Raw genomic sequence first — 15,166 nt, 5'->3', positions numbered from 1 at the left:
AGACGGTCATTGCTGTGGAAATGAATGTTTATCTTGTGCCCCTTGTAGTGGCATCCCCACTGCAATCAATCCTTCAGAGTCCCTTTCAAGAGGACCCCTCATTTATTCTTCAGTACATGACCCATTGCTGAGTTAGTCAGTCTCGAGGCAGAATATTACTTTCCCCACCTATCAGTCCCCAGTCTTAGGATTTACTTGTTTTAATTGTAAATATATTCCCTTTTAAAGTAACCCCCAGTGTTTATTGGCAACAATTCCCTGTTGAATTAAAGCTTTCAGCCCAACTGATTTCCTATTAGGGTACTCACTGACCCAGAAATCGCAGTCAGCTGATCAAGGTGTAATAGTAATTTTCCTGGACTTCAGCCAGATTCCTGATTTGATCCCTAAGATGGAATAAGTAGGTTAGAACGAATTCTCTTCTCTCTCTCTCTCTCTCTCTCTCTCTCTCTCTCTCTCTCTCTCTCTCTCTCTCTGTATATATATATATATATATATATATATATATATATATATATATATATATATATATATATATATATATATATATATATATATATATATATATATATATATATATATATTTGTGTGTTGTGTGTGTACACTTCTCGTCAGTTATAAAATTGAATATCCAGGATGCATAAGTAGACTCATAGATTAGATAAACTAAAATTCGAAATGTAGGGACTCGCTTGGCAAGAGACCAAGGCTCACGCTGTTATAAATTTTTTGTATATATTTATTCAATATGGGATTACAATAGTCTGTTACATATTCCTTATGGTATGTGAAAGAAATATATATTCCGCATATCTAGTATGGGACTACAAGACAGTTCAATTTTTCAGCAAGATACTACTCGTAGCGGTTAAAAGAATTACTTATTGAATATATAGTGAATAGCATTATAGAGTAGAATACTTGCTGGATTCAATTCAAACTTGTTCATTTAAGGTCTGAGGAATATTCCACTAATATTATCTACCTAATATTTCTTATAGTTATATGGTTAATATTAGTTTAACATAATGTTTCTTAATTTTCACTAGTATATGTTGGAAATGAATCTGAAAGTTAAAATTGCGCTCAAGGTACAGAAATGCATCTTGACCCAATACAAAGGAAGCTAGTGTTTAACATGATATTGGGGTCACTTCGATATCCAAAACATGAAGGACCCATCATCACAGTTCTGTTACTGGTCAACAGAAAATAATGGATCAAAGCAATTTAGTATTCTCTCCTTTGAAAATGTTTTAATTTTTCAATTTAAGTAGGGCCTGGTAGCTGAAGCATCTTTAGAGGTAGATCTGTTGGGTACAGCTAAGAAGAGCTCTTCTTAGCGTCGCGATCTCTGGAAATTTACATTTTCTGGCAAACAAAGCGACGTCTGTGATGGCAAGGCAGAGCAGCTCCGTAGTATTCAGAAAATCCATGAATAGCCATGCAGGTTCCTGCCGGTGTAGAGTCTCGGTCAAATGTCCGAGGTTGATTTTTACTCCAAAGGAAGTCAGGTACTGGAATTCCGTCACTCCATTCCCATTTTCCTTCATCTTTCCGGCCTCCAACCCACAATGTCCAGCGTTCTCCTGAGGGTGAAGAGAAGCGCAGGTTGATTTATAGGCTTTCAAGGTAATAGTAATCGTGTAAACGAAATTTGTCGTCGATTTCATCTCCTACGAAGAATGATTAAGGAAATTAATTTGGCATTTAATTGTTATTAGTTTCTAGCTTTGCATAAAGATATGTTTTATATATATAAAGATATACTTGGTGATTATATATATATATATATATATATATATATATATATATATATATATATATATATATATATTTCAACACATCACAACTCAATTTACATAATATAATTTAGTATATATATATATATATATATATATATATATATATATATGTATATATACTAAATTATAGTATGTAAATATAAAATAGAATGTGTTGAATATACATATATATATATATATATATATATATATATATATATATATATGTGTGTGTATCACAAAGTATATCTTTATGCAAAGGCATAGAACTACCATTAACAATTAAATGGCAAATTAATTTCTTAATCATTCTTCGTATGAGCTGAAATCAACGACATATATATATATATATATATAATATGATATATATTTATCACATCACCGTATATATATATGACTATTTATCACATCACCGTGATTCATATACAATCAGAAAGCTACAAACGTCCTTTAATATCCAATTCACTCTACCTCGGAAGTAATATATTTTCATATGTTACCGAAGGGAATTTTTTTTTTTTTTTTAGTTGATATTAAGTCCACCGTCCCGTGGGTCGAACCAGCGACGGACGAGGAATCAGGACTACAGTGACACACTAACCAGTGTGTGTGTGTGTGTGTGTGTATGTATGTATATTTCAGCACATCACAACCCAATTTACATACTATAATTTAGAATTCAAATTAAATATCATATCTAATTCATAGAAAATTCAGTAGTAAAGGATACCTAACTAGCCCTCTCCATTGGTAGATATATATATATATATATATATATATATATATATATATATATATATATATATATAATATATATATTATATAATATATATATGTATATGTATATAGATATGTATATATATATATATGTATGTATATATATAATTTATTTATCTAATAATTTATTTATCTAATATATACAGTAATATATACATGTATATATATATATATATATATATATATATATATATATATATATATATATTAGTGGAGAGGGCTAGTTAGGTATCCTTTACTACTGAGTTTTCTATAAATTAAATATATTTAATTTGAATTCTAAATTATAGTATGTATAAATTTGGTTGTGATGTGTTGAAATGACTACATTTCCATCATATAGTTCTATAGTTTGTGGACTTGCATGCCTTTCATCTGTTTAGTTTACTAACTTATACCTAATTTAGATTGTTGTCTAATGTAAGGCTTAGTTGAATTTTGTTTTCTAATCGGATTTGACTAGAACTCACAAAATTTTTCGACGTTGTTGACATCTAAAGAAAATCGTGACACACACACAAGCAACTTCCGCAGACTTACTTGAGCCAATTTCTCCAAGTTGATTGTTGAAGTGTTTCCTTCCCTTAATGACGGCTGAATCCATGGCCAGTTCTAGACTACGGGACCTGTCAATGTGAATGAATATTAAAGAAAGCGTTAAAAAGTTGGAATATTGTGAATGATGTAGTATATCTATAATTATTATTTTCTGGATACTGAGAGATGATCAGTATTTATTAAAGCTTTTTCATGACCTGTTTTACTGAAATGTCTCTGGGATAATATTATGAAGGGTTTTCCTGCTTGATTTATCGCAGGTATTGCCACCAAAGTAGTCTTAATTTATGGCTAATTATGCATAATTCATCATTTGGAAGATTGGAGGTCGTCGTATTGTCAGCTAACTGTCATAAGTAGCATAAGTAAGCAAGAATTTTCTCATTCATATGAATATTTTTGGGGTGCCATCCTGATGGCCGTAATGTAGACGAACATTTAATGGAGTTAATCCTTACTAGAAACCAGCGTACGGCTGATGTTACAAATATTAGTAGGGAATAGTCACAGTCACTCTGGATGCTTGAAGTCCAGTTCTAGTGAAAAATTTTTTGTCACTTGGGCCTCATCCTTGTTTCAGTAAAATTTGTAAATCTTTTGATGATAAGTTTTGGACAGAGTGAAAGTTAAATGTCATCTAAGTACATCTGGCAGCTCTGAAGAATTAATCCGACTCAGGAGCAGTGCCATGAAAGGTGTTTCTAAAACGAATTAGAACACAGAGCAATGTTAAAATGATTGATGTGCAAGCCAAAATTTACTAGTAATTATTAATCAGCTGCTTAATATAAAAATGGAACACTTCTAACTTGGTGTTGCTATCGAGAAAAATGATTTCATTTCAAGATGTCGCGGACAAAAATGACGCCCGTCAAAATGTTGTGCGTCAATATGTCGTCACTGTCAGAATGTTGCCGCAGTCAAAATGTCGCCGTGTCAGTATGTCTTACGTCATAATGTCGTCACTGACGATAAGTAATGGCATAATGGCCGATCAAACAGGCAAACAATGGGCAAGAAAATAATTAGTCATTTTAGACTTTTATACATATATAAACGAGGTGTTTTAGTACATTGGTCTGCGGTTTAGTCAGCCAGTTTGTCTGTTTTGGGGAACCAGAAAGGTTTCCTTTTTCGAAAAGTTAAGTATACCTTAGTTTAACCAGACCATTGAGCTGATTAACAGCTCTCCCAGGGCTGGCCCGAAGGATTAGACTTATTTTACGTTGCTAAGAACCAATTGGTTACCTAGCAACGGGACCTTTGTGTAAATCGGTGTTCATCAGATCAAACGTCTCTGTGACTGTTGCTATCCGTCTTCTAAGCTTTTAAATTCAACAAATTCTGTTTTCTTACAGACATAAAACCCTTTTTTTTTTGATATGCAGGCCTGTTGCTTCCTTCATTGCTAAGCCTCACCCTTCTTTATTTCTTTTGACTTGGCTTCCTAGAGCATGGACTAGAAAATGGCATTAAGTTGTCTGTCCCTTTGGACTTTGTCATTAAAAGATGTTACTAACAAATGAAAGAGCCTATTGAAGTGATCTGATCGATGACTAATGAAATAGCCTCATGCTTTGTTAGGGTACCTAGGGTTAAAGCGCGTTGCAGGGTGGTTGTATTATAGTTTGCCAATTAACTCCTAGCCATTTGTGTTTCTGTAGAAGATGGAAGCGGCAATGCTTATGGGACGAGCATTTCAGGTACTTTTCTCGGTGTTCGTTATTAACCTTTCGGGTCAAGATGACTTTTCATGTCTTTTATATGGGTTTATTTACAATATGTTGTAAGAAAACCTGTCAGATTCAAAATGTGTTGATTTAGCACATTAGTTCTACAAAGGCCATATTAACCAACTCCACAGACATGGGCTTATAAATAAGAGCAAACAAGTGAGTTTAATTGCTCTTGTTAACATCATGACAAGTGATAAGCCTCAGTATTACTGTGAAGAATAAGAACTGTTGAAGACTTCTAGAATGATTATTCTTCACAAAATCGTTTGGAATTCATCAAATGAATCCTGGCACAAGACAAATTTTCATTTTCGAGGGTATCATTATCAATTATTAACGACATTTTCTGCCTTTGAGAGAAGGCCGGTAAATATACAAAATGCTTTCGGAGCTGTTCAAGGAAATATTAATTCCTGTTGACTAAGCATTTGGTTAATATAGCTTAAGTAGGCTTTAAGCCAGCACAGACCTTTGCTCAAAGGACATTCATGATTAAAGGTAATGTATAAGAGGCCTAGTGTGGACCTCAAGAGTGGGTCTTACCAACCAAGACGCTCTCTCTCTCTCTCTGTCTCTCTCTTGAAGTTCAAATGGTTTTAATCGTGATCTTTTTTTTGCTTAGGTGGAGCGATATTTTTAAAGTCCAAATATTATTAAGTGTTTAAATTATCATAACACCAATCAACACTAATCGAGAGAATTTCTTCTAAAATCCTGAAGTTTCATTTTAAAGACAAACCATAGTTTAATACTACATTTAAGCTTGCCTATTCTGAAAAACAAGAAGCTAATCATTTATGGAGAAACAGTTGATCGGGCTTCTTGTGGCATAATTTCATTAAACTTAGAATTCAAGCTCAGATTCTGCATGAGAGAGCTAAGAGAGTTTATAATTAGGTGTGTAGGAGATTTTGCTCTCCAGTGGTGATGACCATAGGTGGTCTACCCTCAAGTCATCACTCAGGAGTTGATTCAAGCTTGCCTACCCTTGTATGAGCTAAGGATACTGCTGTATATTGCCCTTAACAGATGGCATAACTTTTGGTTCAAGTCTGATTTCATTACTCCTAAGATTACTACTATTTTCAGAAAGTTATACTTGAAAGTTTTCCTTTTGTTTGGAGGAACATTGCTGCATTACCTAAGGGACTAAGTCCGTTCTTCATGCTCCTGAGAATATAGGCCGATTTCAATTACCTGTTTTATCAAAAGATTTTTTGGAAGTGGCTTTGTAGGTTTGTTAAAGATAATAACCTGCTACCAACATTACAGTTTGGACTTTGTAAAGGCCTTGGTATTTGTGATGCACTCGTGTCAATGTATACCATCTTGCAGAGAGCTCTTGATGAGTGTGCAGAGTACACGTGGTCACTTTAGATTTTAATTGACCATGTGAATTACGAAGCACTTATCAGCAAGCTATGATTATTGGGAATCGGTGGGTCTTTTATTAATGTTTTTAGGGTCTGTTTTGATTACCAGTACAGTAACTTTAGTAATGTCAACTCAGGTGTTCCTCAAGGTAATCTTCTTGGGACCTTTGTTATTTATCATCCGTACTAGTGACGTGGCAAGATCTGGAGAACAAACTGATTGTATACGCCAATGATGCTACTTTCCTAGCTGTTGTTCTTTTTTCTGTGCCTTAGCTCTGTGGTCTCAGAATCCTTGACTAGAGTTGTGGCATGTATTATGAGTGGAATAGGCTTTAGGAGCGAAGCTTAACCTTCCAAAACTCAAAGTATGGTAGATAGTTAGTCGATCAGGAGACTTTTGCCTTTTCATTTTGATTTACATTTAAATGGTATGTTTTAGATGTCAGCTACTTTTAAGATTTTAGGTATAAACATAAGATGTTAGCACAATCGTGAACTAGATCGATACATAATAAAAATTGCATGATGTTATATCCCTGACCTTTCGAAATATTTTCGGGCATTTGTTTTCCCCTGACTCCTACAGCCTCCAAAGTACACATTTCAATTATTAATTCAACAGAGGCACATTATCTTTTGATGAAATGTGCACAAATCGTTTGGTCCATTCCAGGAACTGAACCGTGTTTCTCTTGTTAAGGAAACAAGTGGCTTGATCACAAGGCTGCAATTATATATATATATATATAAGGTATATATATATACATATATATACATATATATACACACACACACACACATAATATATATATATATGTATATATATATATATATATATACTATATATTATATATAAAATTATATATAAATTATATATATGCATATGCATTTTGGACATAATTCATAATATAAGCAATGCATATTAGATACTAAGCACATGTAATCTTTTATTTTACATGCATTTTCTGATTTATTATCCACCCTATCAGACTTTTTGAAGGAAATGACAAAATGGCTACTCTACTGTTCCATTATTTATTTGTATATTGAGACTCATGGGCAGTAATTCTACAAAGAAACTAAAATGCTTATGTAATGATCATTGCAGTCTTCCAGGCAGTATTAAAAGTAAAAGCTAAAAGCAGAAATAAGATTCCTGGAGCAGTGAGCATTACATTGCAGCCACCCCATTAGGGGTTATTGGCTTAATGCCATCAGTGCGCCCACATGGTGCATTGTAGGGTTAACTGAAGGGTGTTTGCAGCATCCCTTCTGTCCCTAGCTATGCCCATTTTTCAAGACCTATTTTCTATGATAATGGGTATCTGGCCTAGAATTTTCGGTAACTAGTTATTGGTAAACATAACTGACAGCAAAGGACTAGTTTCATAGAAGACTCGAATCCATATCTCTGATCTGGGCAGAAGCAATCAAAAAGCTTTTCATTTGTGATTTCTCTCATGAACCCTAAATGAATATGTTAATTGTTGTAGTTATTTGTTATGCTAATAGCAAAAATATTTATTTATTTGTTTATTAAATGTTATGTTTGTTGTTTTGGACCACAAACAGACGTGAACACATTCAAAGTTTCTTGCTATTTTTTATTTTATTAACCATTTCACATGAACTTCCGATGTGCTTGGATTCTGCTTGTAAATCTATAGTTACAGAGAATGATTCCCATTTTCTTGAACACCATAAGACAGGAGAGTTATATCGACCACATATGCATTTTGAATACCTTAATCTTGGTGGCCATTTTGGGAAACAGTGGCGATCGTGCGGGTAAGACATGTCTGTGAAATACTCTGTGTAAAAGTGCCTGATTTGCGCGATGTTCAAAGTGAATACGAAGAAGAGGAAGGAAAAAGAAAATAAATATTGTAGAAATTAAATCAATAAAGGGAAGCATGAACATTAGAAATTAAATCAAGTAAAGGGAAGATCAAACTGTCATACAACATTATCTTATAATTATCGAAGCAGCACGTAAAGATGGAACTCTAAAGAAAATACTGGATAAGGATGAGTGAACCCAAATCAAGAGATTCAGCAACCTGCGGACATTGCTGTGAAATGTGTGACGCATGGTTCCATTATGAATGCTCAAGTATCGAGGTCAGATACACACCCATACTTCGTAGTGATAACTTACTGTGCATCTGTAATAACTGCAAGAGGCCTGAGCAAAGGACACACAAAAAACTCAGTAAAGATGAACTTGAAGAAATAAAGAAAGCACAGAGATATTAACAAAGTTGATTCAGGATTCGGGTCAGAAAACTAGTGATGTAATGATCAACATAGATTAAATCCAAAACAAAATTGACAATGTTGACATAGATTTAAAGACCATGACAAACAGGGACAAAACTTATGCTGAGTCACTAAAGACCAAAAAAGTGCTTCTGATCAAATCTACAAACGAAGAGAGCACATCAGCAAATGAAAAGAGACAAATTATGAGTAAAATAACGGCGCCAGTTGAACAGGTTAAAACAACAAGAGATGGACACTTGTTTGTAAGATTTCCAGACAGGAAAAACTTAGAAAAGGCAAAAATGGAGATTCAGAAAATCAGCAATATATCAGTAAATGAGAAGGGTAACTTAAACCAAAAATGAAAGTAGTCTGTGTCCCGAAGGATGAAGATGACATTGTCGATAACATTGTAAAGAAAAATCCATGGATAGGCAACCTCATTTCTGAAAATGACGACCTGAAAATTGTAAAGGAAATGATAGCCAAAGATGACAAATATAAACACTATATCATCAAATGCACATCACAAATACGAAAGGCTATCTATGATAGAGGTGACAAATTGTGTACACTGTATAGCCGTTGCAAAGTATACGACTGTTACATGCCCTGTCAATGCTATAAATGTCAGGAATTTGGTCAGCGCAACAAATTGTAGAAATGACCAAGGTTGCCCTAGATGTGGTGAAAATCACAGTCAAATGAATGTGCTAGGAGCATCTTCAAATGTAAAAATTGTGTAAAGAAAGGCCATAGTTATACTAAACAGAAAACATATGATGGCAGTAAGTGCACAGTATATAAAGAATATGTGTCAAAGGTGAAAAACAATACGGACCATGGCTTTGACTAATAATCTGATATGGAATTTAATAAACATACAGTCCGTAGGAAATAAAACTAACACTATTAGAAATCTTATAAATGATCACAACCTAGATATATGGATGCTAACAGAGACTTGGCTAAGCAATAATGTAAGCGATTATTCTAAAATAAACGAAATGACGCCAGGGTCACAACTTTTACCACGTACCGAGAGAAAAAAAGCGGTGGTTGAATGGGAGTCTTTGTCAAAAAAGTGTACAAAGTATCTATAATGAACCAAAATGTGTTCAGTACATTTGAATACATCAACACCGAAAGTACACACACAAACAAACACATACAAATCATAACGGTTTATAAACCACAAGCACAAGTAAGGGATCATTCCTAGATGAATTCAGTGACTTCCTCGACTTAATAGCTGGTAACAAAAATATACTGATTTGTGGTGACTTCATCCTACATCTGGAAGATAACGATGACAAATATGTCAAAGAATTTATCGAGTTACTTGAAAACCACGACCTCGTAAATGGTGTGAAAAACTAAATCATTATTGAACCATGCCATTGACCTAGTGATACAAGACAAAAACAACGAGATTGTGAGTGACACAAGTTGAGCCTGAATGCGTGATATATCCAATACATAAACTAGTTATATTTGGTATAAATATCTGGAAAGGTTATACACTGAAAAAAAACTATCACGTACAGAAACAAAACAAACTTTAAAGCTGATGAATTTATAGTTGGGAGCATAAAGAAAATAAGAGAAACAAGCCAGGAGTGCAGGTGGAATTTGAGGAATGCCTTGACAGGCGACCAAGATGTGTAAGCTGCTTTACATTCTATAGCAAAAGTTTATCGGCGTCAAGCTACAACGATAAAAGTCCAGAAGTAACAAGACAAATAATGAATGTCTTTTCCTGTAATACTACAGTGTAATATGAAAATAAAGAAAATGCCAAATGGTTTTAACTGAATTACGTGAAGCTAAGAAAAAGAAAAGAAAAATGGAAGATCTATGGAAAAGATCGAAGGAATCAAGAAGTAGTGAAAATTGGTCACTGTATAAAACAGCTAGAAATCATTACAACGACTTGATTATGAAAACCAAGAAAATATGTTACAATAAAATGTGTAGTGTAGAGAAAAATCCTCCAAAAATCCATGACAATTTAGCCGGAATATTGGGACTCAAGAAAGAAAAAGTTCTACCTGATGTAACTAGTGACTACAAAAACCTGGCCGATAACTTTGTGAACTACTTTGAAGAAAAAATTGAAAGAATCTGTCATAGTTTAGATAAGGAGATCCCTCCTGATTTCCCGGTGAAGAAAAAATTGAAAGAATCTGTCATGGTTTAGATAAGGAGATCCCTCCTGATCTCCTGGTGATCGCAACGAGAAATAGCAAATTCAGTCAAGTTTAAAGAAATTAACATGAATGACTTTGACAAAATGATGAGAAAAGTAAAAAACACCTATTGTGAAAATGACCCGTTTCCCATAAGTGATATAAGAGGCAAACAACTTTGATCAGTTGAGGGAGCTATATTTTGATATTGTCAACATGAGTCTAGCACAGGCATCCTTCCCAAATAGTGAAAAGCTTGCTTGTATAAAGCCGGCCTATAAAGGAAAAGGGATAAAGAAAATCTAAGCTTCTATAGACCAATATCGAACCTGTCGTACTTATCAAAACTTATAGAAACCGAAGTTCACAAACAAACATGGAAACACTTGAAACAACTCAACATTATACCTGATAATCAGTCAGCATACAGAAAAAACCACTCAACAGAGACAACATTGCGTGCAATTATAAATGATATATGGTAGAAATTATGGCAAATGGAAAATGTGGCATCCTGGTTATGCTTGACCTAAGTGCAGCATTTCACACAGTTGACCACAATCTACTGTTTGAAGACCTGAGAGTAGTAGGCATCGAAGATGACGTACACAGATGGTACATAAGCTACTTAGAAAATAGGAAGGTTACAGTGGTTATATCAAATGTGAAATCAGAAAAGAAAAGCCTAACAAAAGGACTGCCCCAAGGCAGCGTTCTTGGTCCACTGCTATTTAGCATTTACACAACTGAATTATCTAGAATGCTAAATAAGCACAAGGTTAAGTATAAACTGTATGCTGATGATACCCATTTCTATTTTCCTGTCGAAACATTAGAAGACACCATTAGTAAAATTGATCCCATAATGAAAGATTTCAAAAAATGGATGTCGGCCAAGAAATTGATACTTAATGAAGGCAAAACTGAATGTATGCTATTTGGATCTGACAGTGCACTACGAAAATATGACCACTTCAAAAGAATAACTATTGGTTCGTCAACAATAAATATTTTAGCAGCAGTGAGGAACTTAGGAGTATTTATTAATAATAAATTGTTGATGAAGAACCGTATATTGCATATTACAAAAACCTCTATGATATTAGAAACATTGCATTTATTAGAAAATACCTAAACGAAGGTACTCGGAAAACAGCAATTTGCAACCAAATACTTTCGAAGCTTGGCTACTGCAACGTTATATACTACGGTCTCCCTAACTACCTACTAAGAAAAGTGCAAGGAGTACAAAATAGAGCCGCCAGGACTACGTTCCCGTGACAGAATAACCCCAGCAATAATTGAGCTACATTGGCTCCCAGTAAAAGCTAGAATAGAATATAAAATACTAACTTAGTCTTTAAAGCACTAAAATATGATGAACCAACATATCTGAGAAACTGCTTAAGCTTTTTTAGACCCGGAATGAATATTGTAATCAGACATGCAAGCGAATCATATAGGCTATTTGAACCTAGAAGAAATTGTAAGTCAGGCGAGAGAGTATTTGTACACTGCGCACCAAGACTATAGAGCAAGATACCGCTGGAAGTGAAGAGCATACAAGAAGAAGAATGCAAATTTAAAAAGGAACTAAAGACTCTCCTATTCTGCAGGAGCTGCGATACTGACAAGAAACACTGAAAGACATTCATAAAATATATAAGAAGCACCTCGTTTTGAAAACGTACATGGGCCCGCCAGAGAGGGAATCATCCCTGTGTAGGGCTGTACATAAAACCAAACAATGTGAACTTGCTGAAATAACAAGCAATGTTGGTTACCATTATCATTGTCGTGTGTCATCTTAAAGCCGTCAATGACCTATGTTGGCATTAAAGCAATTTGACGTTAATCAGTGCCTCTGAAGGCGTCACCTATTAATGTGGGTGGCCAAAGTCCTTATAATGTGAGTGCATTACTTACACATTGTCATCTTTTTCGTTGAAGAGATCACACTAGTTGGTTGCACTCTTTTTCATCAGATTAACTGATTGAATATTAATTATAAAGTTGGGTATAACACCATGTTCATAGACCACAGAAATGTATGATGAACAACATAATTTATTATGAAAAATCTAGATTAAACGTTGTCAAGTCAATACATTAGTATTTATACTTGATTAAGAGTCACAACCCTTGGAAATGGTATGAATATATAGCGAACAGTGAAAATGATGAAGAAATAGACCCTAAAGATAGGGGTTTTCGAGAAGGGAAATAGATTCTAAACCAGACCATATCCTTGAACAAATTTAAAAATACTGCTGAATTGTAGATTTTTCTTTTTTTTTTTGGGCCGCCAACTACCCAAGATTCGATGAGGATGCACAGTTCACTCAAAAACCAAGTTAATTGTTCAGAAAATTCATACCTGCAGTACTGACGAGCGTCGTGCCATGAAAGTTGTCGATCCAGGACAGGGAGGATGCATACTTTGTAAGCAACATCTACAAAAGGAAGTGTACACAGTTCTTGATTCGGTTCTGTAAAACAGAATATTGAAACAATTTTAACGTACGACTTAATGAAAATCTGAATTATATATATACACACTGTATACACATACAGGGTGTCCGTAAAGTCACTTTACAATTTAGAAAAAATATTACAACAGCAAATGAACAGACGAATTTGCAGAAATTATTACAAAATGAGTAGATATTGAAGTATTTTTGCCTCATTTAGTACACCTCTATATGGGCACCATCAGTTGCACGAAGCACATCAAGACAGTACTCGATTTCTTGCCATATTTGCTGTAGCATAGCCTAATCAATGGTGGCAATGGCATTGATGATCTTTTGCTTGAGATTAGTGATGTCCTGCATCTTTGTTCGATACATGATATCTTTAACCCCATAGAAAGAAGTCCAGGGAATTGGGCCATCCCTTCCAATCCACCAGGCTGGAAATGTTTGATTTAGGAACCCACGAACATGCAGTCCCTAATGTGGTGGAGCACCATCTTGCTGGAAAATTATAGTTGGTTAAGGGTCATCTAATTGTGGTGCCACATATTCAGTCAAAAGGTCAAGGTAAACATCTGCAGTAATTGATGTCGAAGAAAAATGGACTAATGATCTGATTGCACATGATCCCACACCACACATTCACCTTTGGACTATCTTGGTGAAGTTCCCTAGTCACATGGGGATACCCTGATCCACAGATTCTCACACTGTGTGTTCAGTTTCTCTGAAACCTGAAAGGTTGCCTCATCACTAAAACAAACTCGGTTGAGGAACATTTCCTCCGCAGAAATTCATTCCAGCATGTTAACTGCAAACTTTTCGTCTTGGTTTATCATTTGGCTTAAGTGCCTGTATGAGTTGCACTTTGTAAGCATACAACCACAAGTTCTTGTCCAGGATTTTGTGCACTGTTGGATGTGGTAGCTGTAAGTGTCTGGCAGCAGTACAGATGGACTATGTAGGAGAATGATCAAAGGCTTGGCTTCCACGATCAATGTTTTCCTCAGATGTTCTTGGTTGTCAACTCCTTCATTTATCCACTGTCTCTGTCCATAAATTTCTTGTTCCATGCACGAATTGACAGACGTGATGGTGAATCTTGTCCATGCTTAGCTCTGTAGTTTTGCTGAGTCTGGGTATCTGATTTTGTTTCAGTAAACCATGACACACATTGTGTCCTTTCTTGAGTAGTAGCCATTTTTTAGGGGTGTATTTAACAGTACCTCTTTCATCAACAGGGTACCTGAAATACACAAATGCAATACGGTTAAAAACTTTGATAACTGGTGAGTACATAGAACAAATCTGATTAAGATATCTCATCAATGTCTTTTGTAAAATATTTTTCAATTGTAAAGAGACTGGACACCTGTGTGTATATATATATATATACATACATACATACATACATATATATACATATATATATATATATATATATATATATATATATATATATATATATGTATATATATATATATATATATATATATATATATATATATATATATATATATATATACATACAGTAAACTCTCAGTGATGTTGGCTTTGTATTTAGGTTCACCTGTACTAGTTCATAAGAAATAAGTTGTGAACAAGGTTAAGAAAACGTGTACACTATCAAGAACTATAAAATTGTATAGTATTAGAAGGCAGTTTTCGTTGTCGATGATTAAACTGGCAGTTTGCAAGTACGTGCTCACATTCATACAAGCAGCCTGTAAAGTACCGGACAGTTCTGTACTATCCTTTATGATGCTGAAAGAGGAAGGAGGCTTATGTTACTTAATTGGGTTGGTATTGGTAATTCTACTTGCACATCTGGTCTTTATATAATTGCAGCTGAAGTTAAGGACTGTTGGGAAATTGAACAGAAATGGTAATTCAAACATCAATTTACCTTTCTTGGTGACTTTGAAGAAAACATTTTAGCACCTTGCCAGTATTACTCCAAACAAATGATCTCTTAAATAAAGTCGGTAAAAACTTGATTATTTAAGAAAG

The 15,166-nt window shown here is 34.5% G+C and overlaps 1 protein-coding gene across 3 annotated transcripts in view; it reads right to left on the bottom strand.

Annotated features, from left to right (window-relative positions):
- Window positions 1-681: 681 nt before the first annotated feature.
- Window positions 682-15,166, bottom strand: part of LOC136852624 (uncharacterized) — a 51,360-nt gene continuing 36,875 nt past the window's right edge. For all 3 annotated transcript variants that reach the window (XM_067127578.1, XM_067127569.1, XM_067127552.1), the window contains exons 2-4: window positions 13,060-13,171; window positions 3,102-3,187; window positions 682-1,589 (exon numbers count right to left, since the gene is read on the bottom strand). In XM_067127578.1, coding sequence (XP_066983679.1) covers window positions 1,363-1,589; window positions 3,102-3,187; window positions 13,060-13,171 — 425 coding nt within the window. In that variant the 3' untranslated portion in view covers window positions 682-1,362. The remainder of the gene's footprint in view (window positions 1,590-3,101; window positions 3,188-13,059; window positions 13,172-15,166) is intronic.

This window comes from Macrobrachium rosenbergii, chromosome 3 (assembly GCF_040412425.1).
Source record: "Macrobrachium rosenbergii isolate ZJJX-2024 chromosome 3, ASM4041242v1, whole genome shotgun sequence".
Taxonomy (NCBI): domain Eukaryota; kingdom Metazoa; phylum Arthropoda; class Malacostraca; order Decapoda; family Palaemonidae; genus Macrobrachium; species Macrobrachium rosenbergii.
The sequence above is the reverse complement of the archived record's forward strand: the minus strand, read 5'-3'. Positions and strand labels throughout refer to the sequence as shown.